This window comes from Pyrgilauda ruficollis, unplaced genomic scaffold (genome assembly GCF_017590135.1).
Source record: "Pyrgilauda ruficollis isolate IOZ18807 unplaced genomic scaffold, ASM1759013v1 scaffold118, whole genome shotgun sequence".
NCBI lineage: Eukaryota > Metazoa > Chordata > Aves > Passeriformes > Passeridae > Pyrgilauda > Pyrgilauda ruficollis.
In genome coordinates, this window is record NW_024510099.1 from 303171 (window position 1) to 328475 (window position 25305).

The 25305-nt window shown below is 42.9% G+C and overlaps 1 protein-coding gene across 2 annotated transcripts in view; it reads left to right on the top strand.

The window, feature by feature from the left end:
• Positions 1 to 10608, top strand: part of MPPED2 (metallophosphoesterase domain containing 2) — a 111702-nt gene extending 101094 nt beyond the window's left edge. For both annotated transcript variants that reach the window (XM_041485169.1, XM_041485161.1), the window contains exons 5-7: positions 3687 to 3802; positions 6395 to 6508; positions 9179 to 10608. In XM_041485169.1, the coding sequence (XP_041341103.1) occupies positions 3687 to 3802; positions 6395 to 6508; positions 9179 to 9297 (349 nt within the window). In that variant the 3' untranslated portion in view covers positions 9298 to 10608. The remainder of the gene's footprint in view (positions 1 to 3686; positions 3803 to 6394; positions 6509 to 9178) is intronic.
• The last annotated feature ends 14697 nt before the right edge of the window (positions 10609 to 25305 follow it).

Below are 25305 nucleotides of genomic sequence, written 5' to 3' on the forward strand. Positions count from 1 at the left end.
ATCTCTTGCAGCACGAGGTGTGAAGATAATTTGCAGCCTCCTCCTTTTAATTGCAGAAAACCTAGCTTCCAAAAGGCCAGGTGGAGGGGGATCTGTGGGGATTCCTGTGCAGGAATGAGCAATGGGCCAGGTGTCTGCCTTCCATGAGGATATTCCCTGTGCCACATCTGGTGCTAGCACAGCTGCCCTCCCCAGATGATGAGGAAGCTCTGTGGTCAGGGAGGGCTGGGAGCAGGAATTCCTGTGGATTTGGAATTCCTGTGGGGCTTGATGGCTCGTGGGGAATGCTGTGAGGTATGGTTCTGAGCAGCACAGCCTCAATTAGGTTCCTCTGCACACAGGCTGTGAGGACGTGTTCTGCTCCATCAAACCTAAAATGACAAAATCATTTGTAATCTCTCATTACCAGTCCCTCTGGGCTTTCCATCCACACCTCCCTTGTGGCATTACTCAGCAGCCAATAACTTCCTGCTGTTGCCAGCTATACTTAAAAATGAAGTTTTAGGAATTGGCTGAAATATTTAACTCCGAGATCCATAGGAAAAAGAACTAGGTCAGGTCTGAAATATTGCTGCTAATGACTAAGTAGCCTTTATTAATTACTTGTGCTTGATTGTAGTTTGCCACGAGTGGGTACGTGTGCTTTTACCCCTCTGATTCTGTCTCCCACCCCGTGGGGGGTAAGGAAAAGGGCTGTGTGGGGCTTGGTTGCCAGCTGGGGTTAAACCATGGCAGTGCAGCCAGAGTTCATCACCTACATTTCTTCCTAGACGGGAAGTGGTTTCTCACAGTGAGTAATCAGGCTGAAAATACATTGCAGAAGGCACCTGACTCCGTGCTCAGCTCTTTTCTTCTAAGTTATTTAGGCGTTGAGAGTGACTCTGTTTGACTCTTGTGTGTGCAAAAAAAGGCACCAGCAGGAGTAAAATATCCCTCTGTGATACACAGAGCAGGCTTTGTGTTTGCTGCAGGTATTTGGAGTTTGCTGGGGTACCCAGCCACTCACTGGGCTCACAGCACACCCACCCCATCCCATCCTCACTGCAGCACAGCAAACATCAGCTCACCTCCCCTGTGATCCCACCCAAACCCACGCAGCTCTTTGGCTTCTTAGTGGTGTTCTGAGCACATGCTTGGCTTCCTGGCAAGGCCTGGACCCTCTCCAAAATAGGGACCTTCAGTTTGCCTGGCCAGCATGCAGGGCTGTCAGGAATTTTGCACTGTTTCATGTTTTAAATGCCTGAAGCCTAAATCTGTAACCCAGGTGTTCTTCACTCGTGCCTGCTCTTCTCTTTGATTTACCCCTTTTGTATAAAAATCTTTAGTATATTAAATAAGTACTTGACCATCTTTTTTTTTGTCCATAATGAGGGAGGTTTCTCAAAAGTTTTCTTCCCATGTGGTGCCTGTTAGTCACAGCTAATTACAGAGGTTGGTGAATGAGGACTATATCTGAGCTCAGGTTCCCCTCCTCCTCTTTCCACAGTGCTTCAGAAGAAATAAAATAAAAATCCTGCAGACAAATCCAGGTTTTTTCTGTGGTTGTGGTCTCCGAAGAGCTCCAGAGAAATTACAGATGTGGTTTCACATTTCAGCTTTAACTATGTTGTAATAACTACAGCCTTATCTGCAGGAGAAATGCAAGTGGGGAAAGAATCATTAATTGACAGTGAAAAGTTTGACCCCAGCTCTGTGTGTTTGTTTGTTTTAAGCAGCTGAATGTTTAGCCAAACGATATTTTAACTTTTGCCTGCAGCCCTGAAGGTTACAATAATCTCCATAGGTTAAACCCCAGGAGTGTTAGAGGAAGGGGAGCTTAGATAGGTGTTTCAGGAAAGCCAGTCCTAGGAAAGCAGAAATTCTTGTGGTGTAGCTGAAGCCAAGACACAGCCTTCAGTTTTAATCCAGCTGCACACACACCTCCTGCAGGGTGCACAGACCTTGCTCTAAACACAGGAGGGTTTTCAGGTGTTTTGGTGGGTGCAGAGCAAGGCAGCTGTGAGAGGTGAAGCCTCGTGGCTGAGCACACAGGAGCCCACAGCTCACATGAAGTGTTGGACTAACATCTAATTTTTTTCCTATCTTTTGTCAGTGTTCATTCAGGAAGCCTGCTAGCTTGAATGAGTTCCTGTGTGTGTGTGTAGTGTGAGCATTATCCAGCAGGACTACATGGGATATGTCTATTATTTGTCACAAAGGCACCAGTGACCTTCCTGCCCCTATATTAGCAGTGCCTGCTGGTTTTCCATACTGCCAGTTGTCAGGAATGCAGATCATCCATCGAGCTGGGTGCAGTCCTCACTGGCCAAATTGTTGTCTCAGCAAAACAAAATGTTTCATTATATAAAAAATAAAAATTAGAGACGTCGTCTCAGCAGGGCATTCCCACTCAAATGCATGTTTGAGGCTGGAAAAATGAATAATCAATGGATAGAGGAGGCAGATTACATAATGAAATTACACATCTCTGGTTTAACAGGTACAGGTTTTTTCAAGGTTGGTTTGTTGTTTTTGTTTTCTGTTTTCAGAACTGCAGCACACAGAAGATTCCAGGAGTAGCCTGAATTTTCAGAAATTTGGGGCTAGGACAGGAGAATCCTGCCTAGCACTTTCAGAAATTTGGGCTAGGACAGGAGAATCCTGCCTAGAACTTTCAGAAATTTGGGCTAGGACAGGAGAATCCTACCTTGAAAACAAAGTCTAAAACTGTTGCCTGAGCTCTAGGAAGCACACACACACATGCAAATTCTTAAAATTAGTACAATACTAAGAGCTGTATGAAAGGTTATTGGTAACAAACCTAAATAGTCCTGTATTTCATCAGAGCAATTGTTTTATGTACTTGTTTGATAGGGAAAGGCGTCATTATGATATAGCTATATCAAAATTTTGCGTTGAAAAAGTTATATGTTAAAAAAGTACTGGAAAATGTGCTTTTCATTGCTACATGCTTGGGTTGGTGGATAAACCAGTGTCTGAACAACTCTGTGCTCTGCTGGAGAGCACTGAGGGAGTCAGTTTTCCTTGAGAAATACTAAATGAATTTTAAATGATAAGATTCTTTTAAAAAGTCACTGTAAGGCTAAACATTGTGAATGTTTATTTCTTTTATTATTTTTTATTATGTTTTCTTTCATTGTTTTTGTTATGTTTTCCCTGTATCTGTAGGAGGCTCAGGGGTTCAAACCCCAGTTTTGTGACAGTGTTCTGGTAATAAAAGTGCTGAAAGGAGCAAGGTTGAGTTTAGTGAGATGTCACAGTGGCACAGATGGTGCTGCCCCATCGAGCCTCTTGTTGAACTGGTACTGCTGCCCTGTGCTGGAAGAAATTGATTTTTGCCTCAAAAAAACAAAAAACTTTGTTTTGTTTTGGTAGTTAGCATAGGGAAGGAGTTTGAACATTCCCAAACTGTGACAAAAACCTCGAGATTCAGACTTTGTTATTTTAGTGTTTTTCCCTTTCTCTCTAGTGAGTAAATGCCCCCAGGGCTGAACGCACTCAAAGTACAAAAACAGCATCAGACATTAATCTAAATTCAAATGTATATTTTAACATATGTATGTATTTAAATCAGTGTGTGTTAGAGGCATCCCGAAGAACAGAAACTGTTTTCATTCAGAAAATTTGGAGAAAGGAAGAGATTTTTTTATTTTACACTGACGCATTTTGTCTTACTTCCCCCAAAGGACACCATGGTTTAATGGATGGGGCTTTAATCTACCCAGAGGTCAGTCTTTGCTAGACAAGTGGAACCTTATTCCTGAGGGAATTGATATACTAATGACACATGGACCTCCCCTTGGTAAGTGAAACAAAAGTTCTGTGTGATTCTTTGCATGAGAATTTTACTTTCAAAGTGAGCAAAGTTGATAATGCTGTAAGATATCCTGTAATTGCACCCAGAGTAAAAACTGTGGATTGAAAAACTTTCTGAAAGAAGTGGAAAATGATGATTAGGCTTAGCTGATCCGTTGAGTTTCCATAAAAAACTTGATTTTTTAAATTAAATTCAAGCTAGGGAAGATCAAATATCTGACACCATAACCATTATAGTTTGACATTTTATTTAAGAACAGTATTCATCTGACAACCCGTTTTCAATCCCATATGACTTTTTAGAGATTGACTAAAACTTTTGAAACCTTTTCTCACTACAGTGTCGTGTCATTTTAAGGTTTGAGAGTAGCAGTCAAGAGTTTGGAACTATGTAGTCACATATTCTCCTTGGTAATGTCCTTGTAAACTTAGAATATGTAAGAATAGTTTTAAAGGTATTAATTGGCTTATAAAAAAAATCTGTGAAGGAATAAGATTATGTTCTTAGATAATTGTTCCTAACTTGATCTAATGACAGGAAAGCACCAGCCTATGAATGCATAATTTGTTTCTTCATTAGGTAGCTAAAGTTTCTCATTTAGTTGAGTTTTGCTTGTCTTGTCAGTGTCAGTCATTCGCTGATCTCAGTTTTAAGATTTAAACTGAGCTCTGCTAGTCCCAGAAGGACCCCAGGACACTCATCCAGCAGAGGCAGGGGTGCTCAGTTTTGGCATATCTGAAGTCCTTGAAGCCCTCTCTGAACCCATTTGGCAAGTGCCACTATCCTGTCTCCACCCTACCCAGAATAATGAATTTTTTGTTGCCTTTCCTCCAGACACACGTGGCAGGCAGCCTGGGACTGTGGTTTAACTCTCTCAGCTGGGTTTACAGCAGCTGAGCTCTTACAAATGTCACTTGTCAGCATGAGGAAGTGGGGCAGTGTCTTCATGGCCCTTACTGTGAGAAGAGTGATTTTTGTCATGGTTTTAGGACTTTTGTCAGGGTTTTAGGAAGTTCTTGCAACCCAAGGGGTCATACAATCACAGGAAGTGGCCAAATCACAGTCACTCAGTACATTTGTGGTAGTGAATATGTAAAATCTTCTCAGAATTGCATGGGGCATTTTAATAAAACAAACCAGCATTTAAAGTGCTTCCAGGCTGGCTCAGTGTTCTTTTAGAGCTTCTTGGTGACTGTGGAGTCAGGAATTAATGCATGCTTATGTTTTTTACCACAATTAAGTTAAGAGTCAGCAATCCAAGCTAAGGGGAGAAAAAAAAGTCCGGAAAGTTTTTGACCAGTGTACTTACTGCTCCTTTTATATTCTGGTTAGTTTTTTAATGCTACTTAGGGGATGTTGTAAGAAGAGCAGCAAATTCCCTTTAACCTTGCTGGAGCTGCCAGCATGGTGCAACCCAGGGCCTTGAACAGCACTCTCTTAATCACTTCATTTTCCCAAAGAAGCAAAAAAAAAAACCCAAACCCCAAGTGTGTTTATAATGTTTCATGGGTGCTGTTTCAAATGGGTTGCTCATCCATCTGCTCTGAGCTGGGCTCATGCAGAAATACTGTGATGCTGCAGACAATAAAGAGTGCTGTCATTGAATAAGACTGCTTAAATTCTGTGTTTGAAGGAGATAATGAAGTTCAGTTTCAAAAGGTTGGCACTGTGTCTCAACGACAGACACAGATTAGGTGTCAGTACTGTCCCTAAAATGAGGGGCTCTAGGTCTCAGCCTGCATGATAACATTGATAAAGCACTGCTTTTTAATTAAGTGTTTACTTATTAATATTAAGTGAATATTAAGGGAGGTAGAGCTGTAACTGGACTCTCTGGTCACTCTAAAATTGAGGCAAGTTCATGTCCCAGCATGTTTTTGCTAAAGTCAGTAGAATGGTGCTACAGCTGGACGTGGCTCCTCATTTCCCTTTACTCCTCCTCGTTCCCTTGCCCTGCTGATGCTTCCCATGCCAGTCCAGGCAGCAGGCTCCTGCAGGGATTGATTTTTCATACATTTTTCTGTGTTGTCCAGAAGACCAAGTGGCAGTGTGGTCACTTGCCTTGTTGGGAGCTGTTTTGCAATTTTTGCATGGTGATGAGGGCTCACAAGTGACCTGATGCCTGCAGACCAGGTCCCCCAGAAGCTGTGGGAGTCTGTATTTTAAATCTTTGGGATTGAGGGGTGGCTCAGCTCATCTTCCTGAGCTGTTTCATTTCTGGAGTAACCACAGAGCTGACTGCTGTAAGAGCCAGGGGAAAGGGAAGAAAAATCTGCAGCAGTGCCAGGAAAACATCTGCAGCAGTGCCCAGTCCCTGGGGTTTCAAGGTGGAAGAAACCTATAGTTCAAAAAAAACCAAATGACATCCAGGAAAAATATTAATGCAGATGGAGGGAGGAAATCTTAAGGAAGACAAAGTGAAACATTCCTTAAAAGCCATTGTGTGCTTTAATGGAGTGGTTATGACTGGAGATAATGGAATAAACCCTGTGTGAATTATGACTTCCTGAAAGACTAGGTGAAACCTCACCTGAATAGGGGAAATTAACAGCGCTGATTGCTTTTTTTTGCCTTCAGGTTTTCGAGACTGGGTTCCCAAGGAGCTGCAGAGAGTGGGCTGTGTGGAGCTGCTGAACACAGTGCAGAGGAGAGTAAGGCCCAAACTGCATGTCTTTGGTGGGATTCATGAAGGTAAGGAGCAGAGCTGTTCCCTGCTTCACCTCAGATTTCCAGAGGCACATTTTTTTGCAGTATTGCAGTGGATAATGGCAGATTGGATTAAAGCAGGGAGGGAGTTCAGGGAAGTGATTGCCTGCGTGGCACTTTGTAAATTTATTCCAGAATTAAAGCAGACTGTTTCAGGAATGTGTGCTACATTTAGCCACCTACATCTTTCACTGTGCTGCAAAGGTTGTTCCATACAGGTTATTTGAAAGCAATTCAAGTTTTGACAAACTCGGTTAGAGAAACAGATGAGATTCCCCACACTTGCGAGCCAAAATGAAAATTATCCCCATTACTCCCAGCACAGGAGCTAAGAAAGATGCTAGAGGAGAAAAAGGAAATGTGGAGACAGCCTGCTGCCTCTGCTCACCTCCCTCAGGGTATAAGGGGAAGCAGAAAGGAGGGCATCTCGAGGCAGGCATCAGTGTCATGTTTCAGAGGAGATATTCCCCCTCTGTGCTTGCCAGCACAGGCAGTGTGAGCCCTGTGTCAGCTCCAGAAACAACCAGCTCAGTTTGTGGCAGTGGAAGAGACTGGGAGATTAAATACATTCTGGAGATGCTTAAATATTTAATACAATTCTGTGGCTCTCGTGTGGCTGAGAGACCAACACTAGGAGTTCTGCCTGAGAGACAGTGCAACACTTCGTGACCCCAGAACTCAAAATTACACATGAAATGTTTTATGTTCTCCCCCTGGAGATTTCTCCATTGTCTCTAACTAGGTTCTCCGTAGGCCTAAAGATTTCCAGGACTTCATAAAAGCAAAATAAAAAGAGGACAGCTCTCTTTGCCAGTGGTGTTGGTTTTTCTGAAGCCCTTGTGACTTCATACAATGATTTCCATGCCTGGCATCTGTAAATACAGAGTTCATACTGGGAATACTGACATGACCCTCTGCATAGAGGCATAAATAACAGTCCTTTAATGCACCCATTAAAAAGATTGGGTATTTTGTACAAATATTAGTCCTCACATATTAAAAATGAATGAATATGGCAAGATTCCGAGCTGAAATGTGTAAATTGTAAATTTGGGTGGTGAAACTTGTGGTTGTAACAGTGCTAAGGGTGGGAGAGGAGGGTGTCTGAATGTACAGGACCATCACTATGAGAAAGCACCACATTTAAATCTCCTGGGAAAGGCGGCAGGACATATTACAAGTGAGCATTCAAATAAATTCTTGTACAAATACCAGCAAAAATTTAAAATAATTTCTAGTACTTACACAGAAGACACAAGAATGGCTTGTTTCAGTACAGGAAGAAGTAGCAAAGTGTTAAGAGCATTATCTCAGGGTGCAATTAATTTGTATCCAACCGCAGCTGAGATGAACATGCACCACCTTCCCTTGAACCAGGAGAGGCCATACACACATTTTGGTGATGCAGGTTTTTCCCCATAAGCAAAACAACCACAAACAAGGTTTTTCCCACCATGAGAAGATCTAAATCAGAATTGCCAGTCTAAATAAATAAAGGGAGACAGGTGGACAGTGCAGCAATTCTGAAGTGATGATTCTTTCTGATAGGCACTGTGGGTAGCTGTATTTATCTTAGCTTTCAGACAGCACTGATCTGGACTGTATCATAATGGTTTAAAAGAAAAAACCTTTTTCCTCTGTGGGTTTTCAATGGGAAGCTTTCTTCCTCCATGAAACTCTGGGGATTTTTTTTCAATGATTTTTTTTTTAAGTACATTTGGACCAAATACTTCCTGGATGTTTTCAAGCCTCTTTGTTAGCTTTTTGTGGATGTCAGCTGAAAACACTCAAGCTTTTATAAAATTCTTTTAAAATAGATATATAAATTAAATAATGGAGTCAAAGAATGGTTTGGATTGGAAGGGAGTTTAAGGATATCTCATTCCAAGCCCTCTGCCATGGGCAGGGATGCTTTCCACTATCCCAGCTTACTCTGAGCCCTGTCCAGCCTGGCTTTGAGCACTTTGGGGATGGGGCAGACACAGCTTCCCTGGGCAGTCTGAGCATGTGGATTTGTGTGTTTTTAACCTGCTGACGAGTTCCTGAGGTCTCAGAAGCTGATGCCTCAGGTTTGGCTTTTCTATTTCTCACATTCTGTGCTGCTTTAGTGTGTGGGTCTGGGCTTCACAGTGTGAGCAGCAGCTGGGCAGTGCTGGGATGAGGAGCTGGGTGATAAGGGCCAGCACAGGGCAGCTGACAGAGTTCAGGTTGTTTGTTGGAGAGGAGGTACTGAGGCTAAACCAAAGTCACTTCAAAATCTTTTCTTCTGAATGGTCTTTTTCTTCTGGCAGGCATGCAAGCTATAACTCACTAATTTAGTAATTAGGCAAAGAACATGTGTGGTTTGTGTTTCTGCCATGCCCAGTCACAACCGAGGATTTTCCAGGGGTGACAAAAAGTTTGTACATAAACCAAAAGTGCCCCTTCTTATCTCAAACACACTGGGTTTTTTTCAGTCGAGCCTTTGTGTCAGAGGCACCAGCTGGTGTCATTTTGAAGAGGTCAGTTGGGTTTTATTGCACAGCAGGGATGGCCCAGCAGTGCTGGGGTGCTCCGTGTGTCCCTGGCAATCATGCCTGGTGAGGGCTGCCCCAGAGCAGAGGCTGGACAGAGCTACAGAATAAAGCAAGTGAGCGTGCCCCCTTGTCCCCACAGGTTATGGGATCATGACAGATGGCTACACCACCTACATCAACGCCTCCACGTGCACAGTCAGCTTCCAGCCCACCAACCCTCCCATCATCTTCGACCTTCCCACCCCTCAAGGATCCTGAAGCACTACTGGGGAAGGTCTATAAACTGCCATTTTCTAATTAAAAACTTACCTTCATGTTTATTTCAAAATAGGGGCTAGGGGGGATTTTGGGGGAACCGTGGGGGGTTTTTGTTTTGGGATGGGGTTTGGGGTTTTTTGTTGGTTTTTTTTTTTTTTTTAATTTGTAAATTGCTGGTGCAAAAGAAACAAGAAGAGAAGTTAGAGGTTGTGCTTTTTGGAAATGCAGCATTCATTTTAAATTGATAAAGCATTGTGAATTTGTAAAATGAATTTTGTTTTCCAATAAATTTGCCATTGTAAATTGTTATAGTGTTCTCAAAAGGACAGCCAAGCTTTCTTTTAATAAGTGAGAGACCTTATTTTAATATTATATTATAAGCTAAAAAATAGGCAGCATTTAAATACACCCAAATTTGCACAACTTTTGTTATTGTCGGGGTTTTTTTAAGTGTCTTCTTTTTCCCTAGGTTTAAATGTTAGCTTTTTATCTCAATTTATATCAATTTTTTTAGTAGCACAAACAATGTTTTGGGGTCCATTTACCTCTTGACATGCGTGCATGTACTTTAACTTGTTTCTATTCATGGTAGAATGCGGCAAGGGGAGAATAGGTTTCTCAGTTGTTTGTCTCTACCTGCTTTATAAAGACTGATCTTGATAGCCACAGCCTGTGTGTGATATCTACCTTCTGTTGTTTCTTTTTTTAAATTATTTTAGCTTTAAAAGACTGGGGGTGAAAGCTGCAAAGAGCAGGTATTTCATGCAGTAAAAAAAAAAAAAAAGAAAAATTGTAAATGCGGACTCCTTTTAAATATGAATTTATATATATATGTATTTTTTGTGCATTATAACTAAGCTAGGATTTAATATTGCGAGTATAGCATCTGCAAAATTATGCTGTACAGCACATCTAAATTATGAAGGATGTGACACGTTTTTCCAAGTGCTCAAGGCCTTCAAGAGCCCGAGTTAAATCTTTGTTGTAGTTCAGGCATGTATAGAGTCAAATGGATACAATCAAGCCTAAATAAAATAAGGCTTAGTTGTCCTTTATATTTAAATATTCTTCTTGTCTTTTTTATTTCCTTTTTCTTATTTTGCACTGTGTGTAAATGCAATCTCACTAGCACAAAATATTGTTGCAGATAGTTATTTCTGTTCCACCACTGTAAATGCTATTGAGCTTCGTTCTGTTTTATGTTACCTTGTTAATGGAATTTAGAAAAGCAGTTGTTTCTTTAAATTTATTGTGATATTATATCTAGCGGCCTTTATATGCAAATAAAATTGCAAGATTTTTAAATACGTGGTTCAAGGGAATGCTGTGGTTTTTTGGTGGCATGAACAACTTGGGGAGTGATGATTAAGGTAAGTGAGAAGTTTTCTCTTTCTCAATACATGCATATTGCAGCCCATTCATCAGATGTCAGCTGGGTCAGTGGAGCACTGAGAGTTCCCTTCTGTTTCTGTGCCATCCATCTCTCACTCCTTTCAGGCAGAAGGGATTTTCTCTTTAGGTGTTGTAGGTCACTGTGACCAAATTTAAGCCTTGTGGGATCCTCTTCCAAATGACACAAGGAAGAATTGACCAGGCAGGAGCCTTTTTGCTGCCTCACTTGGTCATTAGCACCGAGCTGCAGGTGTCTCGTGCTCACCCACTCCGGGTTAAAAAATGAACAGTCAGTAGGTTAAAACATGAACAGTCAGTAGGTGGAATAGATCAGTTTTCATGTGGATCTCCTGTCAGTTTTGTGGCTGCAGCAGGATCCAGCACTGGCAGGGCAGGGGGTTCAGTGCATGCCAGTGGGATGACAAACACTGCAGCACCTGCTGGTGGTGCTGCATGCAGTTATAGAGATAATAACAGAGTCTTCTTCCAAACCAGCAGCTATGGCTGCAAAATCTGCCTTCAGACATGAGAAAATAAGGCACACTTTGCATGAATCTGCATCCTCAGTTACAACACCTGGAGAGGGTCAGAGCATCCCCATTTATCTTAACAGGTTGGTAACTTTTGACATTATTTTGATACAAAGGTTAGAAAAAATTGATAGACAAACAAAATAGATGAACAAATCCAAGGCTCTTACAGCAGAGCACTGTCTGCATTTTGATGTAACATGCATGACACAGATCTTGGCCAAAATCTTCACATTTATAAGGGTTCTATAGTAAAGTCTTTTCTGGGGAAGAAGCTGCTGTATCTCCTAAATATAGTTCTTGTTCTGTATGTGGAATTCCTTGTCAGGTTTCCTTATGAAATAGACAGGTACCTTCACTCCTTAATGATATCTGCCTCACTGTGCTTGCAGTGCTGCTTACTTTATCAACTGAGCCAGAGGAAGAAAGGTCACCAAATATTAGTCCTTACTTCTGGATGTAGATGCAGGGTCTGTCTTGTGGGGTTTTTTTCAGCTAGCAGTGAGAACACAAGGAAATTGGTTTTGACAACCACAGCTGTCTGCTGGCAAAGAGCTTTAGAGATGGCTGTCCTTGGAAGAAAAGCAATTCTTGGAGCACACAGAAATCGTGTGTGTAGCACACCTTGGATTATTGTGTTTCACTGATGTCTTGCTTGTTGTCCCTGCATAAGGAGGAAATCCCACAGCCTCAGATGCTCTGTAGTGCCATGAATTTTCAGGTGAGCAGAGAACAGCCACTGTATCTGGGTTGTTCTCCAGCCATCTGGAGAGCCTGGCACCTCTTCATTAGCTGCAGCAGGAGGTGCATGGCACCAGGCTGTCATGTCTCTGCCTCTTAATAGAAACTGGGTTATTGCAAAAGCAGAAATCCCAAGCCAACAGCTTTGTTTCCAGGATTTGAGCAGACTTCTGGCAGCAAAAGGAGTGGATGGCAGTGGAAGTTCATCCAGGACTCTGCTTTGGGTAAGACTAGTAAAGATTCTCTGAAGGAGCAAATCTTCTGCATCCTCTGGGATAACCTCTGAGCTGGTACCTGTAGCCAGGGATGCCCCAAAGGTGTGAGTCTTGGTTTCAGCTCTTTGCCACGTGGTTTTTGGCTGTGTGGTGCAGGAGGTGTGTTTCTAAGTGGTTCTGCACTGGGATACAGGGGCCTGGATTTGTCACAGCAGGCTAAGGCTTCCTCCTGCCATTTGGACCCATCAAGGACAGGATGCATGATGACTGCTGTGTCATCAGTTGGTGCTGGTGCTAAATGCAGTTGGTGATTTACAGAGGTAGGTCTTCAGGGCTGCTCTCTAACTCTGGGTTTTCTCCTGGTATTTTTTCTCTCAGGCTCTGTCAGCTTCACCTTGCTGGTGGTTCAGCACTGAGCTCGTTCTCTTCCATGCCAGGGTATTTTAAATTTTACTCCCTCAGTTCTCTTTTGTCCTTTCAGGAATTGTTCTAGTTTTCCTCTTCTGAGGAAGCTCTCATTTTGGCTAGCAGCAATTACAAAAAAGGCCAGGAAAATATTAGCACTTTGGCTTTTTTTCTTGTTGTGCTCCTTGGAGATTTTGAAATGTCTAGGTGTCTGTGCGTGCTGTCACAGGTGGGTAATTTTCCTTTGCTGGATGTCAGCCATATCTGACAGTCAGGGTGACTGGGACACAGTATGGTTTGTAGAAGTTTGGTTTCACAGGGAGGCACAAGTGTGTGATGAATCTGCTTCTTTTCAAGGATCTTTCACTGCTGAAAGTAGCTTGATGCATGTATGCAGAACAAACCCTGGGTAATAAGTCTTTCTTTGGGGTCTGGTCCAAGCCCAGTGAACTCACCAGGAGTCTTTCTATTGACTTCAGCTGGCTCTGGATCAGACACCTGCCATCTCTCTGGACTCTGCTCCTGCCTATTACTCATCCTTCCAGCTGGAGGAGATGGTGCTTGGTTAAGATGCAAGATCCTGTTGGTGGGAAGAGAGACCTACCTATTGTAAGTGCTGCATGCTCCCAGGTGATTGATGAGCAGCAGTGCAGTCGATTAACCTTTCTTCCTGAGAGAGCAGCTTCCATCTCCTCATCTCCACGAGGCTGAGAGCAGTCAAGGCCTTCAGCAGGGGAGGGCTGAGGAGCAGGATGTTCCCCAGAGGTGATTGGTTCCCAATTCTCTCTGCATAGTGGATTTAGTGCATTCAGCAGACCTTGGGGTCAAGCATTTATTAGGCTAAGAGACTGTCAAATCAATCTGCTCTACTCCAGGCAAGTTCTACCAGGAGGATGGGTTTTGCCAAGACTCTGTCTCAGCAATAGATTGATGACTGCCTCCTGGTTGAGGCTGCCTTTCTCTTTTCCATTTTCTGTGAATCAGGGTTTTTCCCCTCACTGACATCAATATTTTCTCCTTAGACAAATTTCATTAAGGAAACTCTTGGAAACTATCTGTAATTTAAGTCACAGGGAGAGTTCCAAACTCTGTAGTCCTTCCATTCTGTGTTATATTGACCCCAGGGCCTTTCTTGAGACCTTGCTTTTTGACTACAGGTGTTTGAATTATGTTTCTGGAATTTTCTTTTCACCCTTTCTCTCCCTTATCCCCCAGTCTTTTTTTCAATGTATATTCTCTAGCACTTACAGGCAGGCAGGCATTCTGATTTTTCTCTGCTAACATCACAGCTTCTTAATGGAAGGAGAAATGCATTGTAAAAGCAAGTATATTTCCTTTCCTTGATACTAATCCTACTTCCTTGACGATTCCTCATTTGCTGTAACCAGGCTGTTGAGCACTATCACCAGCTAATTTACTCAAATGAAATTGTGTTGTGGTCAGGCTTGCCCAGGGATGTCAGCTGCCAGAGGACACCCTCTGCACCCCTGTGGGCAGGTTCCAGCTGCCAGAGCTCTGCCTGACCTGCACAAGTGCAAGGAAAGGGAGTCTAACACAGGAGTGCAGCCTCAGTGCAGCATGGAAGGCTAAAGTCAGGTTTGAACATTTCCACCTTCACTTCCTGCCAGCCTAATCAAGGGAAAATGCAAGAGAAGTCTGAGTGAGCCCAGTGCTCTAAATCAGTTTCCAGTGATCCATATTGATTTGTTTCTTCCCCATCCAGCTGTCCCTTTCCTGCCTCCCCCTCTGCAGGAGCCTGCAGTGATTCCATTAGGATGTGGCTATGTGCATACAGCTCATTTTGTTTCCCTCTTGTTTTCCTCAGGCTCAATTTGCTTTCTCTTGATTATAGAGTAGAATCAGAGGAGCCCTTCATTTCCTCTGGGCAGCATTTCTCCGTAATTCTTACCTCAGTCACTTATTTTGTGAAGGTTTGTTCACCAAAGCGGGTGTGACAAAAACCTGAGTTTAGGGTAACTGAGTGAACAGCCCACCATCATCCCTTCCCCAAACAGTGGGTACCACTTCTTTAGGTAGGTGTCAGTGGCACAATGGGGCTTGTCAGATTTATGGACTGAGGTGTCGGGACTGCACAAAGTCCAAGGAGTTCAGATAAATGGCAACATATTCCAAAAACTGGGCTAGAAAGCATAGACTTATAAAATAAAAGGAATTGCATTAAGATGTATTTTTTTATTGCCATTACTGTTGAAGTGGCTCAGAAGTGTCAGTCTGTTGGGCCCTCAGTTACTAAAGGAACAGCACCACAAACATGAGGGGTTTTGCCTGCTGCGCTCAAGCGTTTTCAACATTCACTCTTGTGCCAGCACCACAGCAAAATATTTTCTTTTCTGGTGACTTACTGCAATTGCAGGAAGAATGTAAACTTTTTTATAGCACTATCATAGATTCTGTAAGCAGTCTGAAGCAGGTACAGAATCTGCATTATTGTGAGGTACAAACTGTTGTTACTGCATTTATGTTAGGAGCTATCTGGAGAGTTTTGAAGGCTCTGTTTGAGCATCATATTGACACTACAAGGCTCAAGCCCAGCTCTGGCTGGGAGAGGGGCAGTTCCTAAGAGGAGCTGAATTGTATTGATTAAGTTCTCCTAATCAACAGAACAACTTCTTGCACAAAGTGCTATTGAATTTTCTGCAGACTTGAAACTGCAAAATGCATAGACTTATTCATAATCAATTACATTCAATACAAAACTTTGAAACCCAAGAGCTGTATCAGTTTAAAATGAAATTCAGGTGGTTCATTTTTATTAGAGATTTGTGTTTCTGGTACCAAATTGAGGCCAGATTTTCAGATATGTTTTGTTTGCCAGTGACATGTTACTCTTGAACACCCCATCACTTGTGTCTGGAAGTAGGTTTAAAAAATTCTGGCTTTCTGGCATGTCTTATTAAAAAATTCTTAGCTGTTGTTCTAAGATTTTTCTGGAGCTGCTGTAGGTACCAGTCAGACTTTAGCATAGTGGATAGTCAGATACAAAATTTACTTTTCTTACCATAATGCCCTGCAGCAAACTGTCAGCTATGTGAATAAAAGCTGAAGCTCTCAGCTGCACTCCAGGAGCACAAAGACTTCCCTGACTTGGTGTTCCTTGTCAAACATGGTCAGAGGGTCCCTTCACTGTGGAGCCTGAGTCAAACAAGAATCAGAGAAAGCAAAAAGCCAATAACTCTGCTATTTTTACTGTTAGAGCAGCTGTGGGAGGAAAATCAAGCTGATCAGCCACAGTTACACCAGTGGCCTGTAGCCAAACTAAGGATGGAATCCTCATTTTGTGATTTTTGCTGCTGTTCCACTCCTCACAACTTATTTAGAGAGATCATACAATGAGAATGAACCAGCTTTCTTATCCTAATTCAAAGAAATCAAAAGATTTCACATTAAAACTATCATTGGAGCCAAAGGTAAGCAATAGACAACAGAAAGGGCATTTGAGAGACAAACTGGACTTCCAGGCTAGAATACACAGGTTATAGTTTTGGCAAATGTTAGACAAACAGTAGTTTATAACTTGTTTACTGGAATCTTCCTTCTTAAGGGGGTGTGTGTGCCAAAATTGCAGAGTAGGAACAATTCCAAGACCATCCCACCCCAGATTTTTCTTGTGTTTGGAGAGGGGAGGTGGGGATCTGGAGGGGGATTGTGTGTGTGTGTGGAGTAGTTCCCAAGGCCCTGTTCCTTAGTAGGAGGTGCTCTTTGTTGAAATCTTAATCCCAGTTTACTGTTGTTCAGACCAGCCAGCTGGACTTGTACGTGTCACACAGTGCATTTTTTTTTCCCCCCTGAAACGGCATTTTGACAGATTTTGTTCCCAGCTTAGAGCCAAGCCTGAACAATGGGGGCAGGTACTGATGATTTCGAGTTTGCTGGCTTTTATTTGGAACAAGAGGAAAGCTGGTCTGGTGTCAGCAGTCATTACCTTCTGCCTGTGATGTGCTTTCCCCACACTGTGGCACTTGAGAGGCTGCTTTGTGAGCATGTTACTGTGAAAACAGACTTTTCCAAGGAACAAATTATCCATCCCCAGTGCAGAGGAGCCATATGCAGACAGCCCCAGCTGTAGCTCTGGCCTCCACCAGTATCATTTACAGACCTGAATATTTGTAGAAATGCCAATTAAGCTGTGGTAGCACTACTTGTCACAGAAAGCTTGGCCATGTAATAAAAGTACCTGTCTCTGTTGGCAGACAATTTGAAGAGAGCTTCTGCTGCAGTAAATCAGATACTGATTATCTGATATAATATATATTATTATATATAATATACTATATAATAATATAGTATATAATAATATAGTATATATTATAATTATGTATTATAATGAAATATTACAATTATTATTACAATTATATATTATAATTATATATTAAAACTATATATTATTATATGCACATTATATTATCTGATATGATAATATTATTATTCATATTATAATTAATCGTATTGATATTGATATTAATATTAATAGTCCTTGCATAGTTCCAGAATTGTAGGGTGGAGTTTCAGCATTTTTGGGGATCTGGTTTCGTGAAATTGGTGATGCTGCTCATGTGTGTCAGAGGTGCAGGGCTGGCTGCTGTGACCCCGCATACAAAGCAGTGAGACCTGACAGAAGAGCACTTCTATGGGACAGAAAAATCCTAAGGCCCAAGAATAGGGCAATGCAAGAAATCCTGGAAGTGTGTTGTAGTAGATTTTTTGGCAGCTGGAAAAAATGACAGATTTCAAGTGGTTTCCACAAAGTTTGCTCTCCCTCCTCCAAGCATACATTCAAAGAAGAGCATCTTGCCTGAGGTGAGTGTGACCCTCAGCAATTACAGCACTGATTTTAGCAATGACTGTGAAGCACCGTGCACGTGCCGATGAATCATCTGAATCATCCTGCACGCTGACTCGTGTGTTTATCACTGAAATAGCTGCGTGCACTTCCCTGGCCTCTGAAAACCAGTCTGTGTCTGTGCTCTGGGTGTTTGCCACTCCACGCTGGGCTGACAGGGTGCTGGTCATTTGATACACACCTGCAGGACAGAGTGCCTGACCTGCCATCCCGGTCAGCTGCTGCTGTTCCCTCTGAGAAAAGGCAGAAGCTACCCCATGGCAAATGAAGCCCCTCTGATCTTCAGCCCCTGTCCATTTGCACATGAGTAAATAGGTTAAACTGTTCATGAAATAATAGAATTATTTCAGGAGTAACACAAAGTGGCAGCAGCAAAACCGAAAAGCAGCCCATTGTATTTTGCTCTGGGCTGTACCTGCCAGTGTACTGAAGACTAAACACAATAGATTACAATAAAGTTAATGGGCTAGGGGAAATATGGTTGTTTGTCACATTCACATTCTCTGAAAAATCCCTTCGCCCAGGATTTTTCTCCTGGGAAGCTGAGAAGCCTCAAAGAAAAGGAAAACAATAATTATCTCATGTGCTTCTCCTGTGTTTTGCTCCTTTGGAATGTGTTTGGAGATTGTTTACCCACAGGTGATTGTTTCACTGGATTCTGCTGTGAATTATTTTGACTCATTGGCCAATCAGTGCCAAGCTGTGTCAGACTCTGGAGAGAGTCACGAGTTTCATTATTATCTTTTTAGCCTTCTGTAAGTATCCTTTCTGCATTCTTTAGTATAGTATAGTTTAGTATTCTTTAATATCATATAGTATAATAAAATAATAAATTAGCCTTCTGAGAACATGGAGTCAGATTCAGCATTCCTCCCTGCCACAGGGATCCCTGCAAATACAATAGTTGTTCAGAGAAGTTTGCTCTCTTCTTTCCTCCCAGGGGCACAAGTGCTCTCAGGATGGCCCTCCTGAGCTCAGTGCAGCCACTCACTGCTTTCCTGCAGGGACCCTGCCCCAGTGACAATGGCCAAAAGGAGGTGAGATGTGCCCAACACACCAGAACTGTCTCTGCACACGAGGGCAGTGAGTTTCATTACATTAGTTTTCATTTTCCTGCCTACTGCTTGGTGCTCTGGCTAGCCCAGCATCCTTCCTACCACCCAGCACATTTCCTCCTCTGGGGAACTGCACAGGTTCCTCCTGGCAGCAGCCAGCACCCCGCAGGATTTCCCTCCCTGACACAGGCAGGAAGGAGAACAGTATGGAAATAAAGAGCACAAACAGCAGCAATATGTTCTACAGTGTGTTTGCATGCACAGCTTTCCTCCAGGATACAAGCAAACGTGGAAGAAAATCAGAATTACAGGAATGTTCACCTGAGCTAGGCAGTTTCCCAAGTCCTTCATCACCCCTCACCCTCTGGAAAGTTGCTGTGACCCTGCAGTGATCAGTGGATGTTATTTTTTCATAGCTTGCCCAACACAGCTCAGCCCTGGTGGGCTTACAGCTCATCCCTGCTGTAATAGGTCACCATATGCTTCACATCTGGCCCTACAAAAGGAGCCATGTTACACATATGATGACAACTGGTTTAGGGCACAGCCTCCAGAGACTGATAACTGTGGCTAGCAGTCTTGACAATTTAGCAGTTTCATTAATCAGCATTAAAATCTCATTTTACTATTACAGGCCTAATTACTACAAATCCAAATGATGACTAAAATAAGCAATTTCACGAGTTTTGTTGTTTAGCAAGCTGATACAGACAATTTTTTTCTAAAATGTAGGCATTTAATAAAAAGCCAACAGCAAGTCCACTGCAGTGTCTCATCAAAAATTGCTGGACCAAACTGACCTCAGCAGTGATGATAAAGCAGATTGTATTTAATCAGAAACCAAGCAAAGGATGTAGACTATATATATATGTTTTCAGAATTCAGATCTTTCATTTGTCACAGGAGAAAATGCTGCTTTAAAATTGCCTGGAATATCTGAATATTTGCTGTCAGGTGAGTATTTCAGTTTACATTTGGGATCTGACTCTGGCTTTTATTGGTGAGGGGGAGGGAAAAGAAAAAGAAGCCAGTTTCCAGACAGCTGTATGCAGGAAATTGTCTCCTCTTGCCTCACACAACACATCCTGGAACCCACTGGTATTTAAAGTCTGGAACACTTATTTTCTACATGTTTGCTATAGGGGATTGAAACTTGATGTGAATTGTTTTCTTGAAATACTTGAAGTCTTCCTAAGAGGGTAAAACACAGGAGCCTGGAATATTTGCCAGATTAAGCTTTAAGAATTTTCTACTAATTCATGTCCCACAATTACTCACTGACTGCTGTGTACAATTCCATCTTTGGGGTTCTTCTCCAATGTCCTGACAGCCTTTTCCTAATGCACCATCCTCTAAGACACGAACAAGGGGAGGCTGTGCCACATTCTAACTTTCAGTAGTTCATATTGTGAGACAGCTGCCTGCAGAAAGTCAGCCTGGGAAACAGAAAAATGTCTTTAAAAAAAGAGCCAGGGGAAAAAACAATTTCCTCCTCTTCTTCATTACTCATCAAATCGAAATCCATCCTGTGTGTGCCACCGCTGTGTGGGTTGGAAAAAGGCAACTGCATTCTCTTCAAGTCAAACACTTTCTTCTTGAAAAAGGAAGGGTTCCTTTCTATTGAATTTACTGAAAATTTGCACCCCAGATTCAGTGCAGCAGCAAGGTGCATGCACCTCTTTAAACTTCTGCAGGATCAGGGCTGCTTTGCCCTGATGATTATTTTGCAGGTGGTTTGTTATAACAGGAAATGCTCCAGAAGTCTCTGTCACTGCAGAGCTGCCTCTGCTCTGTGTATGTCCTGGGGGCACCTCTTCCAGAGCACACAATTCCTGCAGCACTGGCAGCTGCAATTCACCCTTTTCCTGCTGAGGGACAGAGAATTTTTTCATTCTCCCAATGCAAGGGTGACTAAATGCACTTTTGACTGAATTTTGATGATTTTTTTAGGTAGTATTTATTGCCAGGTATGATGAACCCATTTTAAATTCATTTTGTTACAGCTACAAAGCGAGGAAAGGCATTTATCCCAGGCACTGCAATTAAATTTGGTTTTCTCTAAATCCCACCTTTCAGTGAGGTAGCTGTTGGGGTAAGTGAGCAGGGATGCTGGCCTGGAGCTGTCCCATGAGGTTCCCTTCAAGGCCACCTGCTGTCCTTCCTGGCTGACTCCCTGCCAGGTTGGACACTGGAAATCCCTTGAAAACTCTCATTTTTCCCAGCTGCCAAGAACTGTGGTGCTCTTCAAGGAAAATGCAGTTGAGGTACTGGATTCCTCACATAAGCAAGTCTCCAGAGCTGGAATTTATTTTAAGCTTTGATTATTTTTAGAGCAGTTCTTGCTGTTGTTGTCAAGCCCATGCTAAAGCAATTACTGTCTGCGAGGGTCACCTGGAGTTCAGTGTCACTGAGAAACTTGGAGCAGGGCAGAGAATGGCATGAGCTGCTCAGCAGAGGGGCTGACACAAACTCTGTCCCTTAAAGAAGCAGAGCAGCTCCCTCTCTGCCTCCCTGCTTTATTATTTTTTCAAAGGTTTAAGCCCTTTCATGGCATCAAGTGGTGCTGCCAAAAAAACCCACCCCTGCTCCAAGCAGCCAACTGGCCCCCAAAATGTAAACCCTGGCATGTGCTGGGGGCAGCTCCAGCCTCCTCCTGCCTGGCCCCTCGGGGGGATGGAAGAGCCAAGGCACCACTGGGTGTCAGAGCAATCCAGCCAGACGAGATGTGCTTTGACACCCGGTCCAAAAGGGATGGGCTGAGATGTGACAAAGAGCAAATGAGAGCCAAAGCAGGGAATAAACATGGCCATCCATCCAAGGGAACTCCTCCAATGTGTTTTCCCCGCTCTGGATCAGCTGCTCCTTCCCTGTCCAGCTGCAGGGAATGGGCTGTGTGTCACTGCTGCAGGAGAGGGAACTCTGCTGCCTCTGTGCAGCTTCAGTTCCCTTTTCATGTGTTGCTGTGATATTTTCTGAAAAATCCTCTTTGCCCAGGATTCTTCTCCTGGGAAACTAAGAGCCCTCAGAGAGGAATGAAAACAATAATTATGTGATTTGCTTCTCCTGTTTTGCTGCTTTGAAATGTGGTAGGTGATTGTTTCACTGGTTTCATGTGAATTGTTTTTACTTAATGACCAATCACGGTCCAGCTGTGGCTCTGAAGAGTCACGAGCTTTCATTATCATTCTTGTTAAACCTCCTGTCTGTATCCTTTCTCTTTAGTATAGTTTAGTATAGCATTTCTTTAATACAATATCACATCTTAATATAACAAATCAGCCTTCTGAGAACACAGAGTCAGATTCACTCATCTCTCATCTCGTCCTGGGGACCCCTGCAAACTCAACATTCATGTTTGCCAACTTTCCTCCAGGAACACAGCTTTTACATTTAGATGGCTTAGGAGGCTGATTTTTCTGCTCAGTCCCTTGGCTGTAGAATCACAGTGTAATGCAAGGCAGCTGTTCCTGCATGTGAAAGCAAGAGATTTCTGCAGAGGGAAAGCTGCACTGGACACAGCAGGGATGCTGGGCTGGCTGCTCAGAGCAGCCTCAAGGACCATTCCAGGAGTCTGTGTCAGAGCCCTGTCTGCCACAGGAGGACTGCCCAGCCCAGGTAAGTGCTACATTCCTGCTGGGAAAGCCACAGTCATTGCTTTTCTCCCAGCCCCACTGGTGTGGGGCTGTCCCAGAATGGGTTCTATTTTAACAGCTGTGTTGCAGAGAAAAGTAGGATGGATGTAGCTGTTGTGTGAGGGGGGGAAGAAAGTTTTAAAAAAAAAAATATTTATCAGAAAATTGCCTTCTCTTTTTTTGCCTTTTCAATTTTTGGGGGGCTGAGGAGTTACACTGCTTCATTTATAGCAGCTGCAAGGGGAGGGCTCCTTTACACCTTTGAATTTCTATCAGTGTGTATAAATGCACCAAATCTTGTGTCCACTTTGCATGTGTGTACACACAGCACAAATGAAAACCTGCTGGTGTTTTGTGCATGGACAAACATCCTCAGGGGTTAGGACAACTGGGTCTGTGGGATACCCACAGACACACACACACACTTTGAGGACTGGTTTCATTGTACCCAACCACGAGGGTTTTTAATAACATTACTCAAGAAGTTGCAAGAGATTTATTTTCAGCCTCTCCGCCACTCATGAAAATACTTACAGATAAATCTGTTTATTAACTCTGAGTGGTGTTTATAGGCAATCCTCAAGACAGACCTCTTAGACTTTACAAAAATGCTGCACTTTTCATCACCAATAGATTTTATAAGTCATGTGCAACTGCAAATGAGCAGGGAGAGCCCTGATCCTCCACCCAGGAGAGCCAAAAGTTCTGCTGTTAACCTCCAAACTTTAGGTGAGCTGCTGGTGCTGGGTTTTATTTGGTAAGTGAGAACAGAACCAAAATAAGAGTTTTGATACCACTTTTGGTGGAAATAGAATACATTTTGTTCTCTGATCGTTATTCTCATATTTAATAGTGAGAAGTAAGTATACTTAATAATAAATATAAGTAAGCATATTTAGTAATATATATATAAGTAGTATATAGTAATATACTGTATAGTAATATATAAATATATTTAATAATGAGAAGTATATTTAATAATACATATAAGTATATTTAGTAATATATATAAGTAGTATATAGTAATACACTATATAATATATATAGTAATATATAAATGAAAGTATATTTAATAATGAGAAGTGTATCAGGCAAGCACAGCAGGATTAAAATAATTCCCTGATGAAGAGAAGCCTTCAGGAAAGGGCCAGGCTTTATTGTCTGTGAGGGTGCTGTCAGCATAAATAATTATCATGAACTTCAACCAATCAAACTTCATCGTATTGAAGGAGCCCCATTAAATGCTCAGATTGTTCTTCATTTGATCAATTCCTGAGGGAAGGAGAGGCTGCAGAAATCAATAGGGCATGGCTGAGGGAGCCAGGATGTCTTGTGGTGTCTGCCAGAGGGAGTGGAGCCACCTAAGGAGGGAGGTTGTGTCACCCTGCTGGGACAGAAATGCCTGGGAGCCCTGGAATGGCTTGGAGCAGACAAGGAGCTCCAAAGACATCTAGGCTGGGAGAAACCAGGCTGAAAACTCTTTTTGCTAGAGCTGCTGTTCAGCTCCTCCCTTGGGTTTCACTGTTCCCCAGGCAGGCTGAGGGTGGCAGCTGCTGTGCCATGAGGATGCTGGTCCAGCACTCACCCAGGGCTGCTGCCTGAGCTCTGCCTTCCTCTGCCCTCAGAGACACCCAGAGGGTGATCCAGCCTTCAGAGCACCTTCTGTTCCCTCTCTGTTTGTAGCTGTTCCAGTCCAAACACGCCTGGTTTCAATTTGCTGGTTTTTATGTCTCCATTCACATCTTCTTCAGAGGAGAGAATGAAATGCTGGGCATTAAAGGGGAAAGATCCTGGATTTGTGTGCAGAGGTAAGAAGAGAAATCTAACCCTCTAGATTGATCTTTGATATTCATAACATTCAGGCTTGGGTCACTGTCCTGCCTGGACCTGTTCTGTCATGCTTTAGCCGCAGCCAGCAGCTGAGCCCAGCAGCCACTGTGTCCTGGGCTGACTTTTTAGTGCTGTTTAATATTGCTCACGTTTTTATGCTGGTGAATGCTTTGCCTGTTAAATAAACAGGTTTTTCCCCCTTTTCTCCAAGGAAATATTTGCCTTCTAGAGCAAATTCTAAACCCCTTTAGAGGTTTTCTCCCAAATTTGCCCTAAACCAGGACACGCACACTCCCTCTCTCCACGTGGGAATGGGGGAGAGAATGAGAAGGCTGGAGGTGGGAAAATCCTGGACTGAGGTAAAGACAGTTTAACAGGGAAAGCAAAAGCCATTTGTGCAAGCAAAGCAAACCAAGGGGCTCATTCCCCCCTCCCAGGGCAGGCAGGTGCTCAGCATCCCCGGGAGAGCAGGGCTCCATCACATGCAGGGTCACCTGGGAAGACAAACACCAGCACCCCCTTCCCTTTTTCTTCCCCCATCATATATCCATGGCAGTATGATGGTCTGGAACATCCCTGGGGTCAGCTGTCCTGGCTGTGTCCTCTCCCAACCCCTTGTGCACCCCAAAAAGGGCCTTGACACTCTTAAGTGCTGCTCAGCAGGAAGGAAAACATCCCTGTATGACCAACTTTGTTTCCAAAACATGGCTCCGTACCAGCTGCCGTGGAGGAAATTAACTCTGTCCCAAAATCCACCCCATCCCTAAATCAGCCCCTTTTACCCTGAGATTCTGTTCCACTTCTTGTAGCAAAAGAGAGCCCAGCAAAGCTGAAACAATTGGCACAGATTTTTGTAAGAACTGCTTTCATGTCTCATGATTTTAAAAAACACCCTGTCACTTTGCAGTTATTCTATTAATCAATGTGCTCACATTGAAATATTTCTAAATGGAAAAAAAAAAAAACAACTTCGTGGCAAGCAGATTATTTTTTTCCCCTCATATTTTGATCACAGAACCATGGGAAAAGACTTCACTTGAAAAGCACCCTGAAAAATACATAAGGACAAGGCCATCTACAAAGTAAAATGCCTTTTCATTTGGAAGCTCTCTGTTCCTCCCCATTTACAAGTGTGAGCCTTGCACTGAGCTTTGTGGATCCAATTGTTTCACCAAAAGGAGAATATGAGAAGCTGCTTCCAAGTTGTGCCTCAGAACGTGTTTTATGTCAGAAATGTTGCAGAGGACACAGACAAAGGCTTTACAAACAGATTTTGTGGCTTTTCCCTTTCTGATTGCTTGTTGAATATTGAGAAACTCGACCTGATTCAGAGCAGGAATAACATGC